At 37.1% G+C, this 17,311-nt stretch overlaps 1 protein-coding gene and 1 non-coding gene across 7 annotated transcripts in view; both read right to left on the minus strand.

Moving 5' to 3' along the window:
• Positions 1 to 17,311, minus strand: part of MTRF1 (mitochondrial translation release factor 1) — an 86,106-nt gene that overhangs the window by 44,591 nt on the left and 24,204 nt on the right. For 5 of the 6 annotated variants that reach the window (XM_036296727.1, XM_036296728.1, XM_036296726.1 and 2 more), the window contains exons 2-7: positions 8,335 to 8,473; positions 8,061 to 8,241; positions 5,222 to 5,647; positions 2,490 to 2,581; positions 804 to 885; positions 516 to 623 (exon numbers count right to left, since the gene is read on the minus strand). In XM_036296727.1, coding sequence (XP_036152620.1) covers positions 516 to 623; positions 804 to 885; positions 2,490 to 2,581; positions 5,222 to 5,639 — 700 coding nt within the window. In that variant the 5' untranslated portion in view covers positions 5,640 to 5,647; positions 8,061 to 8,241; positions 8,335 to 8,473. The remainder of the gene's footprint in view (positions 1 to 515; positions 624 to 803; positions 886 to 2,489; positions 2,582 to 5,221; positions 5,648 to 8,060; positions 8,242 to 8,334; positions 8,474 to 17,311) is intronic. The other variant, XM_036296725.1, reaches the window with a different exon arrangement.
• LOC118652192 lies at positions 15,037 to 15,144 on the minus strand. Its single transcript, XR_004966462.1, has one exon. It is a non-coding gene; the product is annotated as a U6 spliceosomal RNA (small nuclear RNA).

Genomic DNA, 17,311 nt, shown 5'->3' on the forward strand with positions numbered 1-17,311 from the left:
ACGAGCAAAGGCTTGCATTGTTTGTTATTGTTTGTGTTGCTTAAGTTTTTATCAGTCCAAGTAGATGGAAACTTTTTGAAATTAAAGACTAATGACTAACTTCTCCTGCATTCCCATAAAAATCTAACATATCATTAGCCACTTAGTCTAACTGGAAAACCTTCCAATTATACATCACATAAGTCATAAAGTTCTTTAGAGTAAAAGCCTTAACATACCTTTGTTTTGAACAACAAAGCAATGCTTTTCCAGGCAAGGTTCATGCCTATCCTCCATAAGGAAATGTTCTCTTACTTAGATATTCCTTTCTGGGAGGATATCTCTCTCCCTCCCACTCCCTTCTCCCAGTTAAAAACTCTACTATGGTAAGCCACTGGGATTGATGAGTCTATGTCACAGTATTTAGCACATATAGATCAAATGTTTAAAAAAACAGGACAACATGGGTCTAATGAAGCTCAGGGGAAAAATATTTTTCAGTATCATCAGTGGACAGAATCCTCAACTACACCTACCATAATCAGCAGGTGTATAATTCAGAAGTTCAAATTTCCAGTGTTTATAGCCTGAATAATTCTGGTACATGTCAAATATTTCCCGGGTAAATTGTTGGCAGATATCACCTAAAAGAAAACACAAAAAATATTAAGTTGGCACAAATTTAAGAGAACCCTTCTTAATTATACGTCCCTTAAGAAATGAGTAACTACTTCAAAAGTGAAACTTTTAAAGTTATAGTGTGTCAAATCAAAGTAAAATTTAGATATTTCTTATATTCTTTACAATAAAATTATTTTACAGACCTCCAGTAGTTCTTCCAGATGTCACCTCTAAAATAACATCATTTTTGTCATATTTTTCCTTTGGCACTAAACTCTGGAAAAGCTAAAAAAAGGGAAAAATTATAAGCACTAGTATATATATGTTCTATATACACATATAATATATACACTGTCTTTACTTGAACTTAGATAAAAGACCCAAAATATATATATTAAAAAAATCAGTAATTAAAGTCATATAGCATCCCAATGAAGTCTACTCCTAAAATGCTTTAATAGACCTAATTAAACGTAAAGCAAGTGATCAACTATTTTAACAATGAAGTTACTTGTCAGGACGTTCTCTACGATGCTACCAGACTATCTTAATTTTCTAAAATGCAGAAGTTTAGATCAAAGTCTAGTGTTCCATTCAATTTTCTTCAGATTCTGCCTGCTAGTTCTGAACAATAACTTCTTTCATCTAATGAATAAAGTAAAGCTTTAGAAGTCTTCATTTCTCACATGACTGCACATTCTCTCCTGCCATAAATGACAGCAAGCACCAGGCCAGTGATGGCGAACCTATGACACGCTTGTCAGAGGTGACACACGAACTCATTTTTTTGGTTGATTTTTCTTTGTTAAATGGCATTTAAATATATAAAATAAATATCAACTATGGTTGATATTTATTGCAACTATGGTTGCAAATATCAAAAAATTTCTATATGTGACACGGCACCAGAGTTAAGTTAGGGTTTTTCAAAATGCTACCATGCCGAGCTCAAAAGGTTCGCCATCACTGCACTAGGCTGTGCCCTGCCTTCTCAGTAGAGTTGCTTTGTTTAAAGAGGATGTTGAAGACTCCCAAGACAAGGCTCAAATAGTTTCTTAGCTGTGATTAAAAAAAAAAAAAAAAGGAGCATCCTAACAAAGAAAGTAACCAACTTTCCTCTTAGGAAGAAAAAGGAAGTAATTTTATTTTTTATTATTACTAAAAGGTCTTTCAACTCAAACTAAAAGTACCTATGGGTCATGATACTCCCTACTGTCAATTTTTAAAATACTCCATCTCTGCTAAAAATGATCTAGTCTATGGGAGAGAATATTAGAGTCAGACATCTTACTTTGATTAGCTGGTTAAATACCTCCAACTGATTCCCTTCAGCACCTCACAAAGCTCCTCTACTGGATTCCCAGAATAGGGAAGACTGAAGGCAGGAGATGGCAAATATGACAGAAGGGAACATGGTATACAGTTCTGTGATTTTAGACAAATCATCCATTGAGCTGTAAGGAGCTAAAGACTTGTGTTAATCAACTGTCTCTAGATCTTTGGATTCATTCCATTTTATCTGGAATACAAATTTTCAATCCTTAATTAACACAATCACCATGAACCATTCCTCCTTTCTAAGACTTAAAAACCTCTGATGCTTCCTCTTAGTGAACTAAATTTCTTTATCAACATGTGTTCCCTTGCCTGGCAAGTTAACAGATTCAACTTTAGAATATTGCTGCTGGGGGGTGGGGGAGTTTTTATTCTTTGATATCTATCACAATTCCTTCAATCTCATTCTGTAGCAAATTACAGAACTAAACCCAATCCAAACCCTTATTGTACGAGAAGATTTAATAACTGGTGTTTGGAAAGTACTTTGAGCACCAGTGCATAATCTAGCATATATTAACACTATTGAGATTAGTTTACCTTCTAAAACATACCTCACTGTATAACATGTTAATTTTTTGAGCAATGGTTTGCCTCTCTTCCAATGCAAGTTCTTGTAACTGCTTTTCATCTTGTTTATCTAGACCTACAAACCAACAACAGTAATGATGGTAAAAGTTTTAAATACTTACAGGAAAACTCTTAAATAGCTACCTAATCTCTGCCTACTAAGTTTTATTTCAGTTGTGAAGGCAAGAAATTATACAAAAGAACAGTTAGAATAGTTAAGAGAATATCAATAGACAAGTATTTGTAAAGTATGTCCAAAAATTCCCGTGTTTCGAAAAGAAGCATGATCTTGCCCCAACAGCTTATGATTTGAATGTCTATAAGTAATTATAGAAAACAGTGATTAATCAAACAGGGACTGGCTAATTAAATATAAACCCAAATACGATGTTTTGGACTAAACTGGGGTAGCCATTTCTTGTCGAAAGGTGGCAACTATTACCCAGCACACTCTGAGTACTCTAGCATGGCTAAAGCTTCCATTTTTGTAGAGTAAATGTAGCCAGTATTACTATTATTATAGAATAGCAGAACTATAAGCCTAGAAGAGAGTTTAGAAACATTACTTTTCTTTCAATTTCTGCATATTGTGAAAAATTTTCCTAAGAGAAAAAATACTAAGACAATAGCAATATTAATAAATACTTTAAAAATACTAAAATTAAAAATAAATAGTTCTCACATCATATACAAAATTAACTCAGGTAGATCAAAGACCTAAATATAAGAGCTAAAAATATAAAACTCTTGGAAGAAAACAAAGACCTTAGATTATACAATAGTTTCTTAGATAATATGACACCAAAATTACAAGCAACAAGAGAATAAAAAGATAAATGGACATCATCAAAATTTAAAAGTGTGGTGCTTCAAAGAACAACCCACAGAATGGGAGAAAAATTTCTGCAAATCAACTATCTGATAAAGAACTTCTGTCTGGCCAGGGCCAGACAGCTCAACTTGGTTAGAGTATCACCCTGATACCCAAGGTTAGGAGTTCAATCCCTGGTCAGGACACAAAAGAATCAATCAATGAATGCATAAATATATGGAACAACAAACCAATGTCTCACTCTCTCCCTTCCTCACTCTCTCTCAAATCAATAATAAAAATAAAAAATAAAAAGAACTTGTGTCTATAACATAAAAACTTACAAATCAGTAACAAAAAGACAAATAACTCAATAGACAATGGATCTGTACAGTCATTTATCCAAAGATGACATGACAAATAGGCACACACACACACACAAAAAGCTCAACATCATCAATCAGGGAAAGTCAAATGAGCTCTAGCCAGTGTGGCTGTTGGTTGAGCATCATCCTATGCACCTTAAAAGGTCCCGGGTTTGATTGCGTCAGTGCACATGCCAGGGTTTTGGGCTTGGTCCCCAGGAGGGTACATGCAGGAGGTTTCTCTCTCACAATATGTTTTTTCTCTCTCCCTTTTCCTCCTCTCTCTCTGTAAAATAAACAACATATTTTAAAAAGATATTTTTTAATTTAAAAAAAAGAAGTTAAATCAAAATCACAAGGAGATATCACTTCACACTCACTAGGATCACTAGAATCAAAGAGGCAGATAACAAGGATTGGCAAGGATGTGGAGAAATTAGAACCCTCAGACACTGGGGATGGAATGAAAATGGTGCAGCCACCTGGAAAACAGTCTGTCAGTTCCTCAAAAGGTTAAACATAGTTATGAGACACTCAGCAATCTATGTCCACACAAAAACTTGTACTCAATGTTCCTAGCAGCATTGTTCATAATAATAAAAAAGTGAAAACAACTCAATAACTCAATATCCATCAACTGATGAATGGATAAATGAAATGTGGTATAACCATACCATGAAACATAATTCAGCAATTAAAAAATGAAGTATGGATACAGGCTACAACATATATAAACCTTTAGAATACTATGCTAAGTGAAAAAAGCCAGTCACAAAGGACACATACTATAGGATTCTTTTTATAAAAAATGCCTGAAATAAGTAAATTTAAAGAAACAGAAAGTAGATTAGAGATTGCCTATGGCTAGTAGGGAAAGGGGTGATTGGGATGAGATGGCTAAAGGGTGATGAAATAATACCTAGACCAAATAAACCCTTTGATGGGGGTAGGAACTATACTTTTGTATCCTTGGTATGTAGCACTGTAGGGCAGTGCTCAGTAAAGGTCTGTTCAATAAATTAAAGCTTCTAAATAAGTCTCCCAGACCCTAAAAATTTCCTGGCAAGCACCACAAGGAGCTTAGTCTCTTAGTAGTTGATCTTTAGTAGCTGAAATACTTCAAACATCCAGAATACAAAGTTCTATCCTTTCCAAGTGTAGAGCTTATTACCTGTAGGCTTTTTAAAGACTGAGTTTTGGAGCAGGAGTGAGGTGGTCAATGGAGAAAAAAAAAAGGGGGACAGCTATGATACTTTCAAAAATAAAGCCAGTGTGACTCAGTGGTTGACTGTCGACCTATGAACCAGGAGGTCACAGTTCGATTCCCGGATAGGGCACATGCCCAGGTTGTGGGCTCAATCCCCAGTGTGGAGTATGCAGGATGCAGCCAATCAATGATTCATCATTGATGTTTCTACTTCTCTCTCCCTCTCCCTTCCTCTCTGAAATTAATTAAAAATATATATTTTTTAAAAGACTTAAGTTCATTTAACTTAGAAAATCAATCCTGTACTTATACACACACATATCTTTTACTTACTTTTACACATTGATTCTAATTCTTCAATTGCTTTTTCGGCCTCCTGAATTTCTTGGTAAATGGCTGTAAGTGGTGCCAACTCAGCATGTCTTTGATTCAAGGACCTTTGGTCCCCTTGATTTACAGAGATATGCTGCAAACACTGATCAAGTGTTTGGTACTCCTTATTCAGGTCCTCCATATATTTCTGTAATGCTTTATGCTTCCAGAGCATCTTGGTGTTTTGATGACAGAATCTCTTAGAGCAATTCTTATTTAACAGACTATAGAGAAGGTGATTCCTGTTTTGTCTAAAAACCCCCAGCCTTGTATCAAGATGTATCTGTGTAAATTGATGAAAAAGGGGGTGGATGTGGCACTGGTGATGACCATGAAGAGATGGATGTCTAAAGAGCCAAACACAGAGGTGACGGTTCATCTCAGCATCTGAAATAAAACAAATAAACACAATCTGGAAAAAAAAAAATCAACTCTGCATATATAATATAGCTGGAAGGAACCTGAAGAAATCTTGTTCAGTTCACTCCCTGAGCCAGCTCCATACATGGCTCTCAAATTCCATAACTCATAAAAATAAAAAAATTCCTCAAACCTCTGAAAAGAATGTATTAAAATAAATGAAGAAAGCACAAAGCACTTTTTTCTATCCACTCAACATATATATAATTAAGGCAAAAGTAAGAGTGTAACCAATAAATATATCAATAGAATGTGTTAAATCAGTCAGCTATTTTTATAGAAAGTATTCAGAATACAGAATTAAGTGCGTGAACAAGCACTTGATGAAAGGTATAAAATAATCATTCAAACTTTAGATGGTTCACATATTTTTGGATTTCTGAAGTTTGATGTAAATAACAACTATTTTCTTATATCCAGATGTCCAAGAAGTGAAGTAATTTAATCATGATTATTTACTCAGCCAGAGACAGAGCTGATTCTAGAATGCAAGTTTCCTATTGAGAACTCAGTGCTTTCACTTTCAAGTCTACAATCACTCTTCAAAGATGCTTCCCTGCCCAAATCAGTGTGGCTCAGTTGATTAAATGTTGTCCTGTGTACCAAAAGACCACCGTTTTGATGCCTGGTTAGGGCATATGTCCAGTCTGCAGGTTTGGTCCCAGGCTGGGGTGCATATGGGAGGCAACCAATTAATGTTTCTTCTTTCTTTCTCTCTCTCTCTCTCTCTCTCCTCCTCTCTCCCTCTCCCCTTCTCTTTCTCTAAAAATCAATAAAAACATTTTTTAAAAGGATGATCCCTTCAGCTGAAATCCTAAAGGAAGAAAGCTTCAAATATTAACAGACTAAGAAAGTAGCTCTGGTAAAAAGGGACAATGGTAACAATTACAGTTGACCCTTGAACAAAATGGGTATGAATTACAACGGGTCCACAACATCCTGATTTTTTTCAATAAATATATAATCGGCCCTCTGTATCCGGTTTTCCATTTGCAGATTCAACCAACCATTGTTGGGAATCCGTGGGGCCAGAGAGCCAATTGTATGCATTGTTCTATACCACTTTATATAAAGGATTTAGCAACTGGGATTTTGGTATCTGTGGGGGTCCTACAACATGTGTACTCAGGGATGACTGTAATTAAGTTTTGGGGAAGTCAAAAGTTATACATGAACTAGAGGCCCGGTGCACGAAATTCATGCACAGGTAGGGTACCTAGGCCTGGCTGGCGATCGGGGCTGATCAGGTTCTCTGCCTCCCACCTCCTCCTTCTCTCGCTCCCTCAGTGCCCGGCTGCTGCAGCTGGTCTCCCGCCATGTTCCACGCCGCCCCCTGGTGATCAGTGTACGTCATAGCGAGCAATCGAACTCCCATTCTCCCAGTTGAATTCCAAGGGGACACTTTGCACATTAGCCTTTTATATACATAGATTTTTGACTGGGGGGTTGTTGCCCATAACCCCTATATTGTTCAAGGATCAACTATACAAAACAGTATAATCTCAATTACATTTTCTAATTTTATCTACAATACATGGTATACATGTAAAAAAGGTACAGAATATTTTGAAAAAAGAAAACTAAAATATAAATATATCAAAATGTTAAGATGGTTTCTAGTTGTGGGATTACTGATACCTTTTGCTTGCTTTATATTTTTTCTACTTTTTAGTGTTTTCCAAGTCTCCTATACTTATAGTATGTATTACTTTAACAATCAAGAAAAGTTACTTTAAAAAATTACAAGTTAAAAAGGAAAAAATTACAAGCTAGGTGAAATTGGCTGTGTACAATAATTATCTGTTCTCCTCCCCTCTAGCAGAGATAATTAAGAGCTAACAAACGTACACAATCGTTTTACTGAGTATGAAAGGGTTCCAAGAAGAAAACTTTGCCCCTAAAAATCCTATGGTTCAAAGTTGAAATAAAGGTCAAAATGTACCAAAATCAACCTTTATTGTCTCTGGTGTTCCTACTGCTAGGAGGTGCATTCATCTGTTAGCTCTATTGTTCATTATAAGTCTACTAATTTATACATCATTATCACCCAGAAAACAAAATATTAAAAATTTGCAGGGTTCTACTAATGAACTTTGACAGACGGAATCACATTTAAAAAGGAACTGTGGACGAATACATCTGTGCCCAGTAACCACGAAAGTTACGTCCCAAAGTTATGTGCGTCTTTACATCTCGTCCCAAACACGTCAGAGACGTGTCCATTTGAAACCGGACAGAATAAAAGGGTGGTAAATATTTGTTGTAACACTTGTGACTAAAATTTCCATCTTAGGAAGAGTAGAATAATTCTCAAGGTCATGAACCTCAGTGTTAAGGAGGCAACAAACCAAGACGGTTACTCTCTAGGCTGGGGTTATACCTGAGAACAGCAAGCTTTCTCCGCCGCGACCACCGCTAACAGAATCCCTGGTCCCCTCCAACAACTCTCAGGGTCCGCGCGTCAGGCGCGACAAAAATCCCGGCGCGGGCAGCACGTGTCAGCCGTACTGTGAAACCCGGTATATGGAGTGATCCCATAAGAAGGGAACATGGAAAATAAACTGGAGAAAGAAAAAAAAAAATACCTTTTTAAGATCATGAAAGAGAAAGGGATTGTGAGTACTTAAAATAAAAAAGACGTCAGTGTTTCTTACTGAGGTCGGAACCTTCTCTAACCCGGTACATTTCAGCCGGAAAGCACGGAATCACGTTCATTTCCTGGGTCACTGCTTCCGGGTTAATCATTGATTCCCGTCTTCACCTTCATGTGGACACTTTTCCATAGTGATTGGGCTTTCGTTAAAACAATGAGGTGAAAGAGGAAACAGAAGAGAAACATGAAAGCAAGAAAGATTAAAAAAAAAATTACAAGGCGAGAAAAATTCCCCTGAGGCGACCACACGGCGTACTTATCCCGAGCGGAAGCCCAGGACGAGGGTTGTGATGCGACGGGAAGGTAGAATGTACTACAACTCCCAGGAGCACCCACCCAGTGATTCTGGGAGTTGTAGTTTATCTCCGGACAGGCGCGCCCCCGCCGCCCAAAGATGGAGCTTTGGTTTTCAGGTTAAGGGAAATCCAGGAGAGAATGCTCTCTACAATTTTGATTAAGAGATGAAGATTGACAATATATTTAATGTAAAGTTACAAGAATTTTCTTTTTTTTTTTTTTTTTTTTTTTATTGCTTAAAGTATTACAAAGGGTATTACATATGTGTCCATTTTATCCCCCCGCCCTAGACAGTCCCCTAGCCTCCCCTATCCCCCAATGTCTTATGTCCACTGGTTATGCTTCTATGCATGCATACAAGTCCTTTAGTTGATCTCTTACCCCCCTACCTCCTGCCCCGTAACCCTCCCCGGCCTTCCTGCTGCAGTTTGACAATCTGTTTGAGGCAGCTCTGCCTCTGTATCTATTATTGTTCAAAAGTTTATAATGGTCTGTATTATCCATGAATGAGTGAGATCATGTGGTATTTTTCCTTCATTGACTGGCTTATTTCACTTAGCATAATGCTCTCCAGTTCCATCCATGACGTTGCAAATGGTAAGAGTTCCTTCCTTTTTAGAGCAGCATAGTATTCCATCGTGTAGATGTACCACAGTTTTCTAATCCATTCATCTACTGATGGGCACTTAGGCTGTTTCCAGATCTTAGCTATGGTGAATTGTGCTGCTATGAACATAGGGGTGCATATATCCTTTCTGATTGGTGTTTCTGGTTTCTTGGGATATATTCCTAGAAGTGGGATCACAGGGTCAAATGGGAGTTCCATTTTCAGTTTTTTAAGGAAACTCCATACTGTCTTCCATAGTGGCTGCACCAGTCTGCATTCCCACCAGCAGTGCACAAGTGTTCCTTTTTCTCCACATCCTCTCCAGCACTTGTCGTTTGTTGATTTGTTGATGATAGCCAGTCTGACAGGTGTGAGATGGTACCTCATTGTTGTTTTGATTTGCATCTCTCGGATGATTAGTGACTTTGAGCATGTTTTCATATGTCTCTTGGCTTTCTGAATGTCCTCTTTTGAAAGGTGTCTATTTAGGTCCTTTGCCCATTTTGTAAAGTTACAAGAATTTTCTTATGTATAGAGCCACTAAAGTAGTGATTCCTTAATTTCTTTTATATGAGGACCCCATTTTCATAATTCAAAAATTTAGGGGCTTCTGTTTGTTTAATAGCTGTGCTTTCGACTTTTGTTGCCTAGGAAAAGACCTAATGACTAAATGAGAGTATAAATGTGTATTTTTAAAAATCATAACGAAATCCAAAAGAGATACTATAGATATCTACAAATTAGTGATTTTATAGGTGTTTCATGCACTTATATAATTTAAGGGCTCAACTTAGGTTAATAGCTTCTAAACCTGCGATTAAATAAAGAATTTAAAAATCCAAATAGTAAACAATTCCAAGGAAATGGCAAGCATGTTGCCTTACTTTAAATATTCCAGTGGGATACAGCCATTAGCAATCACATTTACAATATTTCTTCTTGAAAAGCAAAAAGAACCCCATATTACCAACTTCACAGGATATTTTCTCAGGTTATGAAGGTGCATATAAGAAGAATTAGCCACACATGTAAACACATATCCAACTTTCATTATTTCAAGGTATCTACTTCTATCTACATGGTTTAAACCTATTAATTCATTTCATCCTTACAATAACCTTAGAATATCCATTGTGCATAAGAGAAAACTGAGACACAGAGAGCTTAAGTAACTTGTCCAAGGTAAAAAACAAGAAACAAAAACAAACTAGTAAGTGATATAGCAGGGATTCAATCAAGGCAATCAATCTGCCTTAATGACCTGTGGCATCTTAAGATATCCTACAATGTGAAGATTTTCTAATCTTGGTATTTCAATTAGGTACATTTTACTATAGAAAAAAATGAAATCAGGAATTATTTAGCAATTTAATACAAAATTCAAGCTCTCAGTAAAGTAGAAAAGAATTACCAAAACAAAGATTATTTTCCTTATATTCTTATTATTTTCCCTGAAACAAGCAAAATACAAAGAATGAAAAGGCAGTATTTCTTTATTTCTTTGTATTTATACTGGTTCTCAAGTTTTTCTTAGCTTGAAAAAAAAAAGGAATGTGCCACCTGCTGGCATATTGAAACTAGATCACTCAAATAATTTTCTGTCAAAGGCATTTAAGAGGCCTTGAAAGGTCAACCTACTATCTTCCTTCTACTCTTAAAAAACAAACAAACATAAAAAAAAACCCTAGCTGGTTTTGCTCAGTGGCTTGAGCATCAGCCTGGGGACTGAAAGGTCCCAGGTTCGATTCTGGTCAAGGGCACATGCCTACATTGCGGGCTTGATCCCCGGGAGGGGATGTGCAGGAGGCAGCCAATCAATGATTCTCTCATCACTGATGTTTCTATCTCTCTTTCCCTCTCCCTTCCTCTCTGAAATCAATAACGATTTATAAAAAAAAAAAAGAAAAGAAAGTCGTTTGTAACTATATGTCTTTAAAAAAAAAAAAGGCAAGGAAAGACTAATCCTGGAAACTCCCTTTTCCCCCTCTACACTAGTATTAGCCTTGGGTGAAGTCAGCTCTTTAACAAGATCATTTAGTGTTGACTCTTACAACTTCTTGGTAATTTCATCTGTCATCTTAAATTTCTCTTCCACTATCATCCTAAATATTTTTCTTAAATAATTTGCTTTGGTTTTATTTTTTTAATACATTTTATTGATTTCAGAGAGGAAGGAAAAGGGAGAGAAACACCAATGATGAGAGAGAATCATTGATCAGCTGCCTCCTGCATGCCCCCTACTGGCAACCCGGGCATGTGCCCTGATCGGAATCAAATTGTGATCTCCTGGTTCTTAGGTTGGCGTTCAATCCCTGACCTACAATGGCCAGGCCACTTTGGTTTTAAATTGTACATTTTCAAACCTTTATTTCAATAAATTTAATTGTTCCATCTTTTTCTCCTTCAAATATCCTTTATAAGTAATTTTCAAATACTCATTATAAGCATTAATGTGTTTTCCAACTTAGACCCAGAGTGGTCTACATTGAGGAATATAATGTAATCTACACTGTATGTGTGCGTATGTAGATATATATCTTTATTTTTTCAGTTTTTATTATGAAAAATTTTTTAAATGTTCACAAATAGAATAATATAATGAACCCATATAGCTATCACAAATTCTCAACAGTTATCAACTCGGTATATCACATGCCCTCCTCCTACTCTCTATCCTCACTGTATTATTTTGGTGAAATATAAAACATCACTTTTTCATCTGTAAATATTTTAGTATGTAGCTCTAGAAGATAAAGACTTTTAAAATACACTCACCCTTAAAAATTAAAAATAGCATCTTAATATTATCAAATATCTAGCCAGTGCTCAAATTTTTCCCTAATTGTGTCACATTTGGGGGGAGCAGTTTGCTTGTTATATTAAATATAGCAATTTGTTGCTATATTTTTAATCTATAGGCCACCCCTCTTTTTTTTTTCTTTGCAATATATTTGTTGAAGAAACCAGATCCTTTGCCTTGAAGGGTTTCACACAGTCTAAATTTGTTCTAGACTTGTGTTTATCATGTCCCTCCCCACCTGCCCCCACTCCCGTATTTCCTATGAAGGAATCTAGAAGCTTGATCAGATTCAGATTTATATATTTTGTGGTTTTTTTCAAAACTACTTTCTAGGTGGGTTAGCTACCTTCAAAGGAAGATACAAGATATTTAGTTGTGTCTTTTAAAAGTTATACTAGATATTTAAGAGTGCGTAGGTCCATTACATCATTAGAAGTTGCAAATAGTGATCTTTTTATCATTCTGTTTTCATTTATTAGCTGGAACCTAAATTGTTATAAAGAGAAAATTTCCCTCATCAACTATTTATTGTTGCTCTTGCTTTGAGTTTTACAGGAAAAATTACAATTTTGCGAAAGTAGAGAGGTGATCAAATTCAAAGCTTGTTTTCTGAACAGTTTCCAAGATTTCCAAATTCTATTTCAAGCTTATCTTTTTTTGGTTTTTACTTTATAGTTTTAAATGTTTTTATCTTAAAACATAAACACAGTCTCTCCCATTATCACTATCTCCCACCAGAGCATTATATTAGTTACATTTGATGAAGCCACATTGACACATCATTATCACCTAAAGTCCGTAGTTTACATCAGGGTTCACTCTTGGTTTTGTATACCCACAAAGTATAACTTTGGACAAATGTATAGTGACAAGTGTATCTAGCATTATAGCATCATTCAGAATAGTTTCACTGCCTAAAAAATCCTCTGTGCTCTGCCTATTCATCCCTCCCTCTGGCAATCACTCATCTCTTTTACTGTATCCATAGTTTCTCTTTTCTTTAATGTCATTTAGTTGGATCATATAGTATTTAGCCTTTTCAGATTGGCTGCTTTCACTTAGTAATATGCATTTAAGATTCTTCCATGTCTTTTTGTGGCTTGATAGCTCATTTCTTTTTAGTGTTGAATAATTTTCCATTGTTTGGATGTAGCACAGTTTATTTATATAAGGCTAGGGTTTTGAGCCATCCACACAGATATTGGAATCATAGTAGATGGATACTAGGAGTGAAGTTGAAAGGATAACTACCGTCACTTGGCAAACGAACAAATGAAGGATAGAGACCAAGAGGAAAAGAAGAGAATGATAGAGCAGTGGGATGAGAAAAAAATTCTGATTCTTCCCCCGACCAACTCCTATAGTATGTAAGGAGAGGAAGATACAAAATGAGAGACAATGTCCTGGATAAGGAGTGGGTATCAATTAAGGCAAGGAGGCAGAGAGTGCTAAGTGGAGGGGTTGAGGATAAAGCTGAGTGGAAAGATGTGGCATAGAGAACAGCAGTAGGAGGGTGAGTTTAGAGAGAAAGCAGAGACAAACACAAGAATACAACAGAAGTGAGATGACTGGAGAGGTGTGAATCTGATTATGGCTTTGAGAAAACCCTAGTATAAAAATGTCTCTGTACTGCCTGCCTTAGTTAGGCATCATCCTGTACACCAAAAAGGTTGCGGGTTCGATTCCGGTCAGGGCACATACTTGGGTTGCGGGAGACAACCAATTGATGTTTCACTCTCACATGAATGTTTCTCTCTTTTTCCCTCTCCCTTCTTCTCTCTCTAAAATCAATTTTAAAAAGAAAAAAAAGCAAGTCCTTAGGCGAGGAATTAAAAAAACAACAACAAACTCTCAGGTTGAGCAAAAGTATGGAGTTTAGAAAGAACTGGACCTGGTATAGTCACTGCTACATAAGGTAATTGATTGTAGGATAAAGTGAAAGAAAAATCTGAGAATACACTGAGTTTTAGACAAAGGGGCCATTGAAAGTTTTGATACATTGAGAAACCCAAGTAGAGTTTTGAATAGAAAAGATATCTGGAAGCAATGTACAAAGTTTAATGGAGAACCCTGACCAGTGTGGCTCGATTGGGTGTCGTCCTGGGCTGAGAAGGATTGATGGCTCAGTTCCTGGTGTGGGCACGTTTTGGGCTGCATCCACCATGGGGTGCAGGAGGCAGTGATCGATTGATTAATGTTTCTCACATTGATGTTTCTCTGTCTCTCCCTCTCCCTTCTTCTCTCTCTAAAAATCAATAAAAATGTATTTTAAAAAACACACAAAAAACAAAGTGTAAAGAAGAGAGAGCCTGAAAATAGAGGGTTGAGTTATGAGGTTTGAGGTTTTTGCAATATTTAGTCTTAACATGGAGTGGGAATGGAAAGCATTGGAAGAAAGGGAGAAATGTGACAGATCTAGAATCTAAAGGACTAGGCAACTTGGATGTGGGGAATAATAAAGAGGGCTCAAAGTTTATCAGAAAAATTTAACTACAAGAGTAGGATCACTAACAAAAATAGAGAAGTCAGGACTTGGACTGGTTTAATGGGAAGATAGGCTTGCTTTTTACTGTCCAAGTAGAAAATACTTTTAAGACATCCTGATGGAGATATTTAACAAACAAGTAGGAATAAAGGCTAGGAGATCCAAAGAGGGCTTGATACAGATTTGAAATCTGCTTGCTGTTAATAATGGAAGCTATGGAAGCCAGAGAATTTATTTTTATTTTTTTAAAGAAATATTTTTATTGATTTCAGAGAGGAAGGGGGAGGGAGAGATAGAACCATCAATGATGAGAGAGAATCATTGATTGGCTGCTTTCTCCCCCCTTCCCCCCCTCCCCCCCACTGTGGATTGCCAGGAATCCAACCATGATTTCCTGGTCAACGCTCAACCACTGAGCCACACTGGCTGGGCTGGAGAGTTTATTAATTCTGCTTTGCTGATGAGTAGTGGTGTTCGATGAACATGTTTTATTATTATTTTATTTATTTATTTTTAAAATATGGAACGCTTCATGAATTTGCATGTCATCCTTTGCGCAGGGGCCATGCTAATCTTCTCTGTATTGTTCCAATTTTAGTATATGTGCTGCTGAAGCGAGCACTGAACATTTTTTATTGCTGTTGTTGAAAAAGAAAGCAGAATTGTCTAGACAAGCAACATTTAGGTCTCCTAAATTTTAGGAGAAGAGGAGTTTGATTGAGGGTCAAGAGAATGACTAGGAAGAAAGACAGGAGGAAAACAGGATTATGCAGGTGTTGGTTACCTAAGTTAGAAAAAGTCAAGAAGGACAAGGTGGTCACTGTGGGAAATGCTACAGGGAGGTTAAGGAAACTGTAAACTGAAAAAACTCTTTGGATTTGGCCACTAGGCAATCCTTACCATGTAAGCTTCATGAGGAAAGATATTTTTGTTTATTAAAAGGCTGCTTGTCATTGCCCCGACTGGGCGCTTGCTCAGTTGGTTGAAGCATTATCCTGTACTCTAAAAAGTTGCAGGTTCAATTCCCAATCACAGCATATACCTGGCTTTCACCTTTGATCCCGGTCGGGGAGCGTGTGGGAGGCAGCAGATCGATGTTTCTCACATCCATGTTTTCCTCTCTCTCAAAATCAATAATAAATAAAACATATCCTCAGGTGGATTAAAAAATATTGAGATCATTTCACTTTCCGTGTTTAAAATACTTCAATGGCTTTCCACTGAAAATAGGATAAAACCAAACCAAAACACATTGCCTCAGATGGAGAACCCTGAACAACTTGGCCCACAGCTTCAACTAACCTGCATACCACTTTTCCTTTTGAACCTGAAGTTCGTACTGTACCTTTTATGCCTTGATCATGTCAATCTTGTTCCTGAATTAAGCATTTGCATGTGATTCCCTTTAGAAGGAATATACTATCCAGGCTTTTTACCTTATTAATTCCCTTCTCTTCCTTTAGGGGTCTGTTCACATTACCACCTCCTCAGAGATTGTTCCTGAGTACCTGGTGAAAGTAATCCTTTCCTTGCCCAGCCAGCTTAGCTCAGTGATTGAGCATCAACCTATGAACCAGGAGGTCATGGGTTTGATTCCCTGATAGGGCACATGCCTGGGTTGTGGGCTCAACCCCCATTGTGGGGCCTGCAGGAGGCAGCCAATCAATGATTCTGTCATCATTGATTTTTCTTTTGTTTTTTTTAAAATATATATATATATTTATCGATTTCAGAGAGAGAGATAAAAATATCAGTAATGATGAGAGAATCATTGATCAGCTGCCTCCTGCATGCCCCCTACTAAGGATTGAGCCCACAACCCGGGCATGTGCCCTTGACCAAAATCAAACCCAGGACCCTTCAGTCCACAGGCCGACGCTCTATCCACTGAGTCAAACTGGCTAGGGCTCATCATTTGATATTTCTATCTCTCTCTCCCTCTCCCTTGTCTGAAATCAATACAAATATATTTTTAAAAAGTAAGTAATTCTTTCCTCAATTCCCATTCTTCTAAGATGACCTTGTTTTACTAGTACTTCCTTCCTAGGACTTCCCAAGGTCTAGAATTATCTTGTTTATTTATGTGTTTGTTGTCTGTCTCTTCCCATTAGAATATAAGGTAACATAAGGAGAGAGAAAATGCAAATAGCGGGGGAGAGGGGGGATTAAAAGTTCAGGAAAAGCTGAAGGAGATGGGATCAAGAGCTCCAAGGGAGGCTCTGGCTGGGTAGCTCAGCTGAATGGAGCATTGTCCCCATACACCAAGGCTACAGGTTCAATCCCCGTCCGTCAGGGCACATACAAGAATCAACCAATGAACTCATGAACAGGTGGAGCAACTGATACCTCTCTCTTTCCCTCTCTCTCAAATCAATTAAAAAAAAAAAAAGAGCTCCAAGGGAGGAATGACAAGGTAGGTGGAAGAGAACAGAAACATTAGGGAATCTGAGGTATAATGTATTATGCAATCTGTTGAGTTATTTTCCCATCAGCCTTTAGTTACATGGTTAAATTGGTTATGGGAATAGCAGCAACATACTTGATTTTACCCTGCCAGCTGGCTCTGTAAGATATGTTGTGTTTATGGGGTGGAGAACATCCTTTTCTAGATTCTTTACTCCTTGGCTCTACTAGGCTTAGCAAGAGAGTCACTGGTCCATATCATGTATGTAAAAAGTGCTTTGGTAACTGTTAAGGTCTTTATAGTTGTTACTGTTGTTTTACTGTGTGCATGATCCTTAAGGAGGTACACCCCACCTGAAGCACCTGGACAGAATACCTCGATGAAA

Source organism: Myotis myotis, unplaced genomic scaffold (genome assembly GCF_014108235.1).
Source record: "Myotis myotis isolate mMyoMyo1 unplaced genomic scaffold, mMyoMyo1.p scaffold_m19_p_3, whole genome shotgun sequence".
NCBI classification, from domain to species: Eukaryota; Metazoa; Chordata; class Mammalia; order Chiroptera; family Vespertilionidae; genus Myotis; species Myotis myotis.